Below are 13,580 nucleotides of genomic sequence, written 5' to 3' on the forward strand. Positions count from 1 at the left end.
TTTAGACCTTGGGGATATGCACAAAGGTTCCATTCGAGAGAGCCAGGTGCAGGTACTTACACCCCCACAGAGAATAGAATAGTGTTTTTTTCCAATGTGCTCTAATGTTGGACGGTTATTGGGTTATTGCTTGGGCATTGCATTATTGGCATAATCTCACATTACCCCAGAAAAAAAACTCTGTGTCGGCCGGGTGTCGAACCCGGGCCCCTTAGCGCAACTGTCATCTTTATTAACCACTGCGCCTTGTCATGTAATCAAAGGGCGGCGGAATGGACCTATACAGGATGTTGCGATTGTGTGCTATACAGATGTGTTTTAAATTGAATGAATGGAATTCGCAAACAAACTCTTCTATAGTTAAATGTCACGTTATAAACAATGTTTCTATATGGTTTCTATGAAGAATCTACTAATGAACACACCCCAAATTACCAATGTTTTAAAAATAAGTAGGCAGACACCAAAAAGGTAATAAAATACCGAAATGCAGTTTTCTAGTTTAATTAGGTCGGTACTTAAGTTACTTTAACTGTAGTTAGGAATTAATATTTCGTAATATCAAAAGCGTGATTGTAAATTCTTTGGTAGAAATATAACAGCAGCTATACTTCTGTTTGTTCACACTTGAATAGTTACAGTAAGGGCCCATTCACACCAGGTCCGTCAGCGACGATTCCTCCAAAAACACGAATCGTCTTGTGTGAATGGGCTCTAACACGTCGTGCCTACGCTCGAGCTTTGTCAAGGGCTCACCAGAAAAATGGACGTAATTCAGTTTAAGTAATTCACCATAGTAGGTACCTTGGATCAAAATAAACTTGACAGATGCAGTGCCTTCTTCATAAATCTAATAAAAACCAGTCTTTATTAGGTCATTACTATTATTTATTAATTATGCCCTGTTATGTTATATAAAAAATTACACATATAACTGGAATTACTTCTTATTTTCATAATAATTTACCTTAAATTGGAACCGGCGGCAGTGGCATCAGTTATTTTGTTTTGATCTAAGATCTTCTGAATGTATGGGCGCGTCTGACAAACGAATTCTGGCATTATTTAAGGGGTACGCAAAACAGATTACACATATATATAATATATCTAGAAGGGTAAGGGTATATAACAATAACTATAAATAGTCTAAAGCCAGTATTCATTTGACAGAACAGATTAACTAATTAAGCATAACACCAAAAATAGCTACCAAGTTACCAACATGTTAATACAATAATATATAAATGGCCTCATTCTTAAATAATGTATAAGTTTCAATAACAGGGAGCCTCACGCGAATCCTACTACGAATTTATTTACTTTTATAGCTGCACCTGGCTGCCAAACAAATCAGTCTTGAAACACATGTTTAAACAACATTACGAATTGTATATTGATTATATTATTAGTAATTAAGGTTCCCTGCTATCAAATAACAACACACCTAATTTATACGGACAGTTAAATTATATTAAGTGACGCTTAATTAAGGTAAATTCCTCTTAAAAGGTCAAGATTAGGCAGAGATCTGAACCCGAACCGAGATTCACCGTAAAGGAAACCACGCAATATCAGCGGGTACTGCAGTATAACCTAATTTATATACAGAGTGCAATATTTATAACCTTTGAAGCTCTATCGCTTTTACATGTCCACCCTGTACTTTATTTAATAATATGGCATTTCATTCCCCAGCTTCTATTGCGCGGATCGACTTAACGGAAATACCTACGCTTTAGTCAGGTGAAACAAGGTTCTGTTTTTATAGCTACATAAATTAACATAATAAAATATCCGAGTTATTCCTTTATCTCAACATACAGTCACAAACCCTCGCTTATCTTACAATCCATTCCGATCTAAATATAGCACCACCAGGAATTGAAATAAATTATGTATATTCTTCCTCTTTATTCTTTCTCGGCCTCATTGTGGCTCGCGCTCAGCGCCGTCTGCCCCCAACACCTGCACTCGGATACCCGCTAGCAAGCAACCTCCGTATCTCCGCAAAAACGATTACATAACATCAAACATTACACTTACTTACAATACATTTCAATATCAAACTCCGCTTTAGCCAACAAAAGCACAATACGTCTAGAAAAAACTTCCAGTAGGTAAAATTCGTCTAAATGCAAAGTCCATATCTCGAATAACAGTTAAAAGTCCCTCCCTCAGGTTCCACTCTAGATATCTACGCAGTGGATGGCGGCGCGTGCGTGAGATGCGTGGAGTCGGCGCGGCGCGGCGGCGCGGGGGGCGGGGGGCGGCGGCGCTCCGACCGCGCGACCCCCGCACCCCCCACCGCCCCCGCGCCCCCCGCCGCCCCCTCCCAGTTCTCGTAGCACGGCTCGCAGGGCCCGTAGTGCTCCTGCAGCCACATGCTGACGGAGGCCTCGCGCTCGCCCCGCGGGTACTCGCGGAAGCCGAGCACCTCGTGCGGGGTCGCCGCCGGCTCCAGCTTGCACTTCTGCGCCACCTGGCGGGAGAATAGTGGAGCGGTTAGTGACATATACTGCTATGGGAGTCCAGGGTTCCGTTGTCGGTCAAGGCAGATGGTTCGATTGAATATAGATGTTTGTACTAGAGTCTTGGGTCTTAACATGTCCAATAGAGATAATTATTATTATAGCGGGATTATTATGATTACCTGCCACTTCTTGCGCATGACCCGCTGCAGGTCCTTGAGGAAGTCCTTGGGCGGGTTGCTGGCGGAGTCCGCGAGCTTCTTGGGCGAGGACAGTCTCGTGGTCTCGCAGCGGCGCGGCGGCGGGGGCTTGCGGGGCGAGGCGGGGGGGTCTCCGGGCAGGTTGAAGGAGATCTTCTTGGCCTTGCGGTCGGGGGGCGGGGGCGCCTGTAGTTCAGCGAGACAGGCGGCGTAGTGGTCGGGGGGAGGCGGGGGGAGGGGCAGGTCGTCGACGGGCTCGGCGGGCGGGGGCGGGGGGGGAAGCGAGTCCAGGGATAGCGTGGAGCTGAACATGGCGTCGGGCGGCGGCGGCAGCTGGTCGGGGGCGGCGTATACGGGGGGCGCGTACGCCGGGGGTGCGTACACGGGGCCGGCGGTGGCGTACACTGGCCCCGCCGCGTACAGGGGCGCGGGGGACGACGCCGCGCCGCCGCTGCCCACTGAGTAGATACTGCTGTCTGTTGTCTCTGGAATTTGACATTTAGAATGTTAATGACGGAATTCTGGGCTAATTTACTTATTTATTTCAGTTCTCACCAGTCTATGCCACAATAAGCTGACAGCAAACAAGTGGCATAGCGTCACTCATTAACCCCACACCACCAAGAGGCACATTTTATCCACCTCCCATATATTTACGTGCAGTAAGCTTAGTATGTATATATACATAAAATGGACTACAATTAATTTCTACACCAAAAAAAAATTACTCTTACTTTACGTATGGTATTGAATAGTTGGTTCCATACCTATAGAGTGATGCCTGGTAAGCGTATGATCATCGACGCGGGCGCGCGGGCGCCGCGTCAGGGTGCCCCCGTCCGGGCCCTCCTGCCCCTTCTCCGCCATCTCCTTGAGTTGCCGGGTCATCCAGGTGAGCGGGATGTTCGGCTTCATGGACGGCTTGCGCTTTATTGTGCCTGCGAGGTGACGGGGGATGTTAGCAAGAAAGAAGGCTGAGGATTGTGTTTTAATGATCCGATGTGTAGTAGTAAAAGATTATTGGCTGATGGATAAATGATGATGTTGAAAGGAAGAGAAAGACATGCTTCTCAGTGTAGATAATATAGCGAGAAAATGTGTTAATGCCATGATGTTGAACTCTCTCTTGCTTGATGAAGTTTTGGGCGTTCTGTGGTGGCCATAAACATGCCATCCTTCGGTCCATTGTAGGTCTCTCCGAAACTTCGTGTTTCATCACACAAAAGTACCCTCACTATTTAGTGATGAGTAACTCGGACTACGTTTTACGACTGTCGATCGTGCACACCACATCGTACCGACGGTGCTGTATCGGTTGCCTAATTCTTGCAACGTACTAGATATTTAGCGATCCTGTTAGATCGTCATCTACACGCTAAGAATAAGAAGAAGGCCTTATCTATTTGTCCTTACTTGGCACAAAAGGTAAACAATCTTTGTGTGTCTTTTAATAAAATCATTATTAAACAAGTGAACTACGGCAAAAATTATTTCCTATCAATTATTCATTGGTTGTTAACCTAGTTTTTAAATAAATTCAAATAAAAAGACACACAAAGACTGTCTACCTTTTATGCCGAGTAAGAATGAATGCAGTATACGTACCCATGGGGAACTCGCAGTCGAAGGCGCTCTCGGAGGCCGTGCCGCCGTCCGACAGGCAGCCGCTCGAGCTGGACGACGAAGCGCGGGAGTGCCTGTATGTACATGTTACACCTTTGTTACTATACGGAACATTATTGTATACCTTTAGTGGTGGTAAAAGACTCGATACAACTTTGTTACTATACGGGACATTAGTGTGGACCTATAGTGCTGGTAAAAGACTCGAGTGTTTTATATACCTTGTTTCACGGTGAAATACATCTGACAGAACCCTTATTACATTCGAATAAGGGTACTTTTTGTTTGTATCAGATGTCTTTCCCGTGAAATGAAATACTTATAGTCTTCATTTAGACACTTGAGTCCTTTTGAGAGAATAGGACTCGTTTAGTCACATGCATAGAACAACGCGGATTCGGGACATAAGTTCTGAGTCATGTCAATGACTGGATACTTTTACAACAATAGGACTTTATATCCTTAATTGTTATGAATATCAAGCTTTCTATATTATGAACATGTAGAAACTGAGCCTTCGCTGGTACTAAATAACGATAGGTATACCGATTCGAATGATCAGGTTTAATTTAACTTATAAATACTTTTGGGACTGTGTGCACAATGTTTTATGGCACATTAGGACAGTTTAAAATTCAGAATACCATGCCATTATTACAAAAAATATGCTTATTGAATTGAAGACAGTAAAAAATTACCACATGTTTACAAAGAAGAGTAAATCACACATTATTCAAAAGAAACACAGTAATTAATGAATATACAATAAATTACTTTAAAATATAACAAAAAGAAGTGCAGTGCTACGCAAGCATAGGGTCAATGGGTTATTTTGGTTCCAACTGAATACTATGAGTGCAAATAAAATTTATTATTACCATTTGAAGATAGGTAAACATCAGCCTACCCTATTTACGAGACACTTAAAACAAAAAAAAACCAATGAACGCAAGCTCCCTAGCCACATCACTACATTGTCTAAGGTCTATGGAACCTCCTTCATTATGACCTAGAGCCCTGGAATTCGAAGTGATAACTGATGGACTGCTTGGCTTCCCCCTACATTATTCATCACGACGCCCGTGTCAACCTCACGAATATCATGATGAAGATAACTTACACTATGTTTATTCATGTGTTTTAAATTAACTGTTAAATTCAATGGACCTTAGCTCGTAAAATGAAAACAGAGCTAGAATAAAATTTCTAATTATACGAGTACGCAAGTTTATTATAATTGAAATTATCTTATTTTGAAAAGATTTTAACTCAAATAAAGGTGAATCCAGTTAACATCAGTTAAAATAGTGATATCCCATTTACGTTTTCCTCTATTTTATGTCGGACTGCATAAAACAAGATGATTTTACTTTTCATACAGCACGCTCATTCTAAATGGAGAGTAATGAGCATTCCTGAGTTTATGTGTTTGTTCTGCGACGTGTAAAACTGCCACAATAATTACTAACCTGAAGTTAATTAATGTAATCATAATAACTCATGTCATCATCGCATTTTATTGGAATCATAGTAGATGTATAATTGACATGAGTTAATTATGATTATAATGTTTTAGGTAGAGGTATCCGATGGAGAGATATGATAAGTTTCCTTGGTTCGTTTACTTGATACAACTGAGACAGACGAATGAATGTGAATCAATCGCTTATGCTAACGCTTAATGAAATATGAATTCGCATTTATAGTATTGCAGTATTTTATTTTGGTAATTTAAAATTACTTGTATACTAATTGTTCACAAATTTACATGGCATAAAGTTGGAATAGCTATTCAGAGTTTTTGGACTCTAGCTATAACTACTTATCATTATGCCAGCATTTATTAAATTTGAGGATAGTTTTGAAAGCGAAGTAATATGAAGAAGAGAAGTATTCGCTAACACAGCATAAAACACAAGATAGTATGAGGTATGAGTCACAACATAAAATAAGGGTGGAAAATGTTAATCACGTATGTTAGTCACGCAAGCAATGATACGCAAGGCGGTGCATTGTAAAATTATAATAAAAAATATCGATATGACTTCTGCATTGAGACTTACAGTAAGTAACTACATGGTTATAAAATTTCCATGTACGTAACTTTTACTTGAATAGGTGTCGAAAATTCGAATTTATGTTACTTACAGAACAGAGGAAAAACTTCCTTTCGTATGGTATCATTATGTCACTAGAGGGAAAGCTTTTCAGTTATAATAAAAAAGGTACTGCTGTGTTATTCATTAAAATATATCAGTAACCGAAATTTTTCCATAATTATGTCTCAATTCAGAATTCACATTGAAAACAAACACAAAAGTTTACAAATAAAAACGAAGTCAATAGATGTAAGTAGGCATAGTTGGCATTCTGAAGTTTAATCCGCCTTATGAACAAAGGATTTTGTTTAAATTTTCATTGGACATGGGTTGATTGGTGGAGATATCTGAATTTCTATGATGCGGCACCGTACCGCACCATCATCTATCATCATGGCTGTCCATCGGAGCGGAGCGGGCTAGCGGAGCGTTATCCGAGTTAAAAATCTACCAATAAAATTGCATAAAAACTCCGCTCATTAAATTTAATTGAACCATCATTGTCTCACACACCGCTCCGCTAGCCCGCTCCACTCTGGTGGACAGGTAGCCTAAGAGCCCTGCTTCACTAGGAAGCCATGGGTACTAGAAGTTACAGTGCTCCAAAATTGATAATGCGCATAGAAATCTTTGACAGATCGGTTGTTTTCGATTAGGTATGTGACACATGATATTGACTCCTATTTCTTTCGAACAAGGTGCAAAATGCAAGTGTTTTTTTAAGGCTCTTATGATATAATGTTTCGAGTGTGAAGATCTGCATGTGCATTATTAATTTTGGACAAGTGTACACAAAGTTGTGAGACTGACCTGCCACTGCTGGTGTCGACACTGGAGGAGGCGCAGGACGCGGAGGGGCTGCCCGCCGCCGCCGCGCCGCCCGCCGACTTGGCCGGGAGAGACGTGATCTGGAAGAACGGAATATGGAGGTCAGGTATAGCTGGAAGATATAGGGCTTGTTGACACTTTAAACATAGATTTAAAATTTATGTTGGAATTTCAGTATTTCGACTGACGTAAAGAGTCGAAAAGACATCGGCCGTTTTTGCCTCGCTTTTATGAAAAGTCGCGACCAAAACCCGAAATACTTTTAAACCATAGTGTTACCAACTTGTTGAAGTTATTTTAATTCAATACAAATGGAAAATGTGAATAATATTTTAAAAAAATTACGTATTTTACCTATTACGAAATGTCACCATAAAATATGATGTATCTTTTCCCATTTTTAAATAGGGGGGCAAATTGACATACAAAATGGCCAATTCCCTTTGCGTGTTTCAAAGTAAATTTTAACCTTCTTGTAAATTTAAAACACGGTGTACCAATTTGAGGCCCAGTCTACAGTTCCACAATAGTGCCTACCAGCACTAGTACTTACCGAGCAAGACCTGGCGTGCGCGAGGTGGTCGAGGTCGTCTTGAGTGAGCTCCTCCACGAGAGAGCGGTAGTTCTCTAGCAGACGCCGCCCGTGCTGCAAGTGAACATACAAATACATGACATTTACTATAGAACTGTTGCCCGAGCACAGGATTCGAAACCTCCGTTTACGTTGCGTATTGGTTGCGTATCGTCAAATGTCACTGTCAAAATGTAAGGCAAATTTGTTAGTTCCAAAAGTGGCATTTGTTTTTTCCATGTTAGGTGGAATTTCACCAAACGCTAAACGTATTTAGTAGCCTGTCATACGTCTGTCAGTTAGGGTGGCTGTTACGAACTTCTATTTAAATACTACATAAATTTATTTAGCTAATTTCGTTTAATGCACTAAACAATTTTATCCTAAACATGTTTAGCTTCATAATTCACCATGGTCTTTCAATTACTATTTAGTTAAATGCGTTTAGCATCCTGCGATTTGTTATTTACGTTCAGTTCCACATCTTTTAATGAGAGACTTCATATTTTTTTTATTGAACATTCGAAACGACTCAGCGTAAAACGGAGTCAATCTATAAATGTCAAACATAGAGAAAATAACACTACTTATTTCAAAACAAAACTTATTTCGGCTTTCACCGCGTGGTGGTGTTTGTATTTATTTGTTGTTGTGATTTCAAATTAAAATGAATAGTCAAGCAACTTCTTCTCGTGTTCGTGCCCCTAATTTTACAAGGGAAGAACAAGATTTATTGTGCAATGTAGGTATTGGAACCATACTTGCACAATATAGAGAGCAAAAAAACGTTGTTCCTGAATGGTATCAGGAGGTTTAATGTATATTTTATACAATAATGCTATTGCATCTCTATGAATGATTCTGCAAGCTGTTGGTTCTTCCACACCTATCACATCTCCACAAGTAATTAACTGACTGCCAGTTGCATAATATCGGAGTGTGCATAACAACTGGTTCATTGGAGTAACTGCATTATTTCTGTAACAATAATTATAGGTATAAATAAAAGTATAAGATAATTATGTAGTCAGATAACTTTATTATTTCAATACATTAGCTACTTACCTGGTGGAAATAAATTCAAGATGATGTTGAATTTCTTGTAGTATAAGCGATACAGTTTAGCGAGCGGTGGTAGCTCAGTCGGGTAAGCGCCCCCTTCTCACGATGCGGGTTCGAATCCCGGCGCTGACATGTACCAATGAGTTCTTTTAACTTAAGTACAATGTATATCATCGCTCTTACGGTGAAGGAAAACATCGTGCGCATCTAGCACATCTAGATATGTGAACCCACCAACCCGCAGTGGACCAGGGTGGTGGGAAATGGTCCAAGCTTAGGGAGGCAGTTTAGACCTTGGGGATATGCACAAAGGTTCCACTCGAGAGAGCCAGGTGCAGCTACTTACACCCCCACAGAGAATAGAATGGAATAGCGATACAGTTTTTTTTGTCAAACGAAATATTCTTACAATTTTTTTATCCGGTAGTGTCTCAAATAAGTTAGTTCTTTCTGCAATATAGCGTAATGAGCGAGGTCTATTCATATAGAGAAGTAATTCTTCATCATCGTCATCAAACAAAATATCCCACAAATCCATTATTTATTAGATAACCTCAATAACCTCTGAACAATGACCTCTGAATCTCTCACAGACAACAACTAGACATCACTGAGGAAAAATGCTAGAAATTGAAAAGTTCTCTTGACAGCCGGTCGGTCAGCTGGTCGCCGCGACTGACGCCATGACATGCGTAGTAGATAAATGTGTTTAGTAAAGTTAAATAGCCATTTGACCGCATTTAGGTTTAACAGATTACTAATCATATTTAAGTCGTGGTAAAAGATGTTTTACGAAATTTAAATAAAAATTGTGTTTAAATAAAAAGTTAAATACATTTATCACGTTGATAAAAGCCACCCTTAGTACAAAATGTATTTAAAATTTGATTTAAATACGTTTAGCGTTTGGTAAAAGCGACCTTTCGTGTAGATTCGAAAATAGTATCGAATCCTATGCTCGCGCCTCTGAATGCGTAAAGCGTAATACATTCACGGGCAATGAAAAAGTTCCAGTCAGAAAACCACCAAGTTATTCCTAAGCGGATAAGTGTCGCTTAATGACGCAGTCTGCAATATTGAAGTACATTTAAAAGCTCACCTGAATATTACCTACCTATTAAATGTATAAAAAAATTGGGGTTATTTAGTGTTGGACTTTTGTAAGTGGAACCGTTTCTTTGCACGTGAGTGTATCTTGAATGCCGGTAAATCAGAAAAGGTGAAAGAGATATCTTCAAGGGTTCATTGCTTGAGAAATGACTTGTCTCTAATAGCTATTTGGAATTTTAATTAAAGGGGTGTTCGGTAAACTAAATAGTGAGTAAATAATATTTGATTATGATTATGAGATTTTGATTATGAACTTTCATAAATATCATTGGCAAGAACGTATGCTGTAGCATAACGGAACTCAACTCACGACTTGGCAAGACAAGGTGAATTTTAATCACGTCTTATCATGCGCGTATTGCCTGTTATGCTACAGAAAACCAAATCACTTTAACAAAACGCCACTAACACAAACACACTAAACTCATCAAACTCCATTCCACAATACCTTAGCAATCCTTATAGCCGTGACCCATCTCTCCATGACTTGCGCGTCGTCGGCGCACAGGAACTTTATAAACTTGACACTCTTCGGCTGCTGCAGCCGCGGGTGTTTAATCGCGAAACAGTGGTCCGTGGGCGACTTGTACTTCTTGCGCCAGTTGACCCCGAGGTACACCTCGTTGGTCTCGAAGGTCGCCAGGCAGACCAGCTCTTTGAGGGTTTTAGCTTTGTCTTTCGGTGAGTAGTATAGACCTGTTAGGGGAGAAGTTTAGTTGAATTGAAAGTCTACGATAGAGTCTTGATGGGATGTTGTATGTTTTTCTCTGATGCTATACTTAAAGGCCAGAAAGCGACTCTGGGGGTTATTCTAAACAACTTTTTCAAGTTCACAATAAAAATACATATAAATGTTTAATATACCACTTTTGACACACTCAGTATCAATGGAATAATGTATAATATTATATGGTAAGGAAATGAAAACAACTAAGTATATTCATACCAAACGAATCGTCTTAAAAACGAGACAGATACCTAAAGTAGGTCATCGCAATCTTCCCCTTTACCTTCACCGCAAGCGGAACTAAGCACGGTGATAAAGAAAACACAACAAAATGACATTGACTAAACTCGTTTCACGCAACTGTATAAATTACAACACCATCTGTGCCCTTCCGCCCGCTTAAACCACACAATCGCATAAAACAATAGACTACATTTCCTCAGCAACTTGCCTGAAGGTCTCAGTACGAAGTGGTACTTCTTCCATCCCTTTTTGGCTTCGCTCTTTAGATAGAGGGGTCCCTCAATTTGCGGCACGGAATGTCCTGCTATGGAGGGAAGGATGCTGGTGGCTCCCGTGGACTGTCCGAAGAAGTCCTCTAGTATAACTTGTCTGGAATGGTCGTCGTGCTCGCTTGAAAAGCCTGTGGAAGAATTAGTTACAGTTACAGTTTCGAAGTTGCTTTCTCCTTTTTGACAAGGTTGGATCATAACTAAAATAATATTTTGAACTATTTACTAAAACAATAATTTAATTTGTAGTTACTCATGCAGATGCATAAATCTCATAGGTACATAAAAGCTGTTTTTATGTAATTTTCCACACAATACAAACACAGGAGTTGATAACAAATATCTCTAACCATATGCAATAAATACGTCCATACATCCAATACCGATTCCCTTATCACACCAAACATTATTCAATGAAAACTAACAGTAACACAACATCAGAAGTCGAAACCGATCCTCAAATTCATAGACCGTATTGTAAAGTTACAACAAGGTTAAAATTTACTCTGAAACTCACGAGTTTCGACTTTACGTCAGTCAAAAAGTAGAATTTCGTGTATCACTGATCGCAACTCAATTTTAAACCTATTTTAGAGTGTCAAGCTCTATGAATTTGGCGAAATAAATTTTACTAAAGTGGTTAACAATCAACCCCTCACCTCGATCGTCCTCAGCGAGCAGGAACCGCTCGGGGGTCTGGAACACGGCGATCTTGTCCGGCCGCTCCGCGAACAGGATGCGGTTCTTGGACTCGCGCGTCCACAGCATCAGGTTGTCCACCAGCACCTCGTGGTCCTCGTACACGCGCTCTGTTGAAAAGGATGTGGTTGAAGAAAAGCTATGGGTATGTTTGGGCAAAGACCTCGGAATGGAATGGGAATCTAGATTAAAAAGAGTCTATCAATGCTGTAATGTAAGGTTTTATCTAACATTAATAAATAATTTTTAACCTATAGCGACTTTGTGAGCATACTCAGTATGTTTTACGAAGATATACCTAGCTTGCAATATAAAAATATTCCATACACATAAAAAATTGCAATTATATCTAATATCCATCATAGCAGTAACAGAATATTAAAATCCAACTCACCCATATAAAGATCGGGCAGATGCTCTACAATAGCCCACTTGGGCTCCATAGACACGTGGTTCTTGTCAGCCAGCAGTCGCGTCACATACCCGCAGCTCATCTTCTCATCCACCAGCAGACTCTTCGATGACCCGTCAGCAGAAAACGCCTTTATAAACAACTTCTTGACGCTCGCCTCCCGCATCCGTTCCAACGCCAACTTTATCTTATCTGCCTTCTGCTGAAAACTCGCATCCTAGAAAGTCGAAAGCGATAATTGTTACAACCGCTTACACAATGTTTAATATTTACTTTCACAGCTGTTATCGTCGAGATGCATTGATCGTAAAATATAATGGATTATGCAAATTGCTGTGTTATGATAACTTGGCCGTTTGATTTAATTGTACGGTTCGGAATTGATGTGCAATTACCTTTTGGTTTTGATGTAGTATTAGTTTTAGCGCTTTGCATTTGGAGCCGGCAGAGCTTGAAGCCGAGGACTCGCTCGACAGCATTGAGACCTGGAAATGGACATTCATCAAATTACGTAACGAAAATTACAGTTAGTGAATATTATCCCTGAGATAATGAGTGAAACTCTAGCAAATTGTAAATGTTGAGTGACATGCATAGAGAAGACCCCCATCACTGACATTTTCAGTGTCTTTTAGGTCACACTGCTTGGACAAAGGTGTTTAGCTAAAAGTGAATAATAATTCCTGCAGCATCCACACCAATACTTCTAAAATAAATGCAGTTTGTCACCTCAGCACTGTAACAGAAGTAACTAATCACCACACAGATACCTGGTCAGTACTCACAGTATCACTAAAAGCGGAGTCATTGTCGGGCGAGTCGGTCCGGGCGATGCTGGAGGCGGTGTCACTGCAGTCCTTCAGGCACTCCGGCCGAGCCTGCTCTGAGCCCTCCGCCGGTGGCTGCCGCGGTAGGTACCCTGCGGGGGAGACTGGCTTGAGTATGACCTTATAGAATAAATTAAAACCCTAGGAATGGAGACAATGTTGAAGTTTGCCTAAGAATACACTTGCTAAGTCAAAGAAACAGCACTATCTTTCTTGAGTATTCACCTCACCTACCTATTAGATTTTTAGTACATACATTGCACTTATTGTTAGGTTTAATTTAGGCAAGGTCGCCTGGTAGGGTTGTTGCTATGTGGACATTTATAATAATAATTTCACAGAACTGACTTTTTTGAATAAATATTAAAACCTGGACAATAAAGTGAACAGTCTGAACACTCTGAACACAAGAATCAGCACAAAACCTCATTAAAAACAATAA

At 40.4% G+C, this 13,580-nt stretch overlaps 1 protein-coding gene and 1 long non-coding RNA gene across 4 annotated transcripts in view; both read right to left on the reverse strand.

The window, feature by feature from the left end:
* Positions 1-488: 488 nt before the first annotated feature.
* LOC105397384 (amyloid beta A4 precursor protein-binding family B member 1-interacting protein) overlaps positions 489-13,580 on the reverse strand; it is a 46,781-nt gene continuing 33,689 nt past the window's right edge. For all 3 annotated transcript variants that reach the window (XM_048632496.1, XM_048632495.1, XM_048632497.1), the window contains 12 exons: positions 13,097-13,230; positions 12,707-12,796; positions 12,294-12,528; positions 11,860-12,009; positions 11,140-11,331; positions 10,410-10,657; positions 7,772-7,864; positions 7,201-7,298; positions 4,274-4,365; positions 3,436-3,606; positions 2,651-3,153; positions 489-2,479 (listed from right to left, as the gene is read on the reverse strand). In XM_048632496.1, coding sequence (XP_048488453.1) covers positions 2,195-2,479; positions 2,651-3,153; positions 3,436-3,606; positions 4,274-4,365; positions 7,201-7,298; positions 7,772-7,864; positions 10,410-10,657; positions 11,140-11,331; positions 11,860-12,009; positions 12,294-12,528; positions 12,707-12,796; positions 13,097-13,230 — 2,291 coding nt within the window. In that variant the 3' untranslated portion in view covers positions 489-2,194. The remainder of the gene's footprint in view (positions 2,480-2,650; positions 3,154-3,435; positions 3,607-4,273; positions 4,366-7,200; positions 7,299-7,771; positions 7,865-10,409; positions 10,658-11,139; positions 11,332-11,859; positions 12,010-12,293; positions 12,529-12,706; positions 12,797-13,096; positions 13,231-13,580) is intronic.
* Positions 8,107-9,040, reverse strand: LOC125491182. Its single transcript, XR_007268167.1, has 2 exons — positions 8,855-9,040; positions 8,107-8,767 (listed from the first exon to the last, which is right to left on the reverse strand). It is a non-coding gene; the product is annotated as an uncharacterized LOC125491182 (long non-coding RNA).

This window comes from Plutella xylostella, chromosome Z (genome assembly GCF_932276165.1).
Source record: "Plutella xylostella chromosome Z, ilPluXylo3.1, whole genome shotgun sequence".
Lineage (NCBI taxonomy): Eukaryota > Metazoa > Arthropoda > Insecta > Lepidoptera > Plutellidae > Plutella > Plutella xylostella.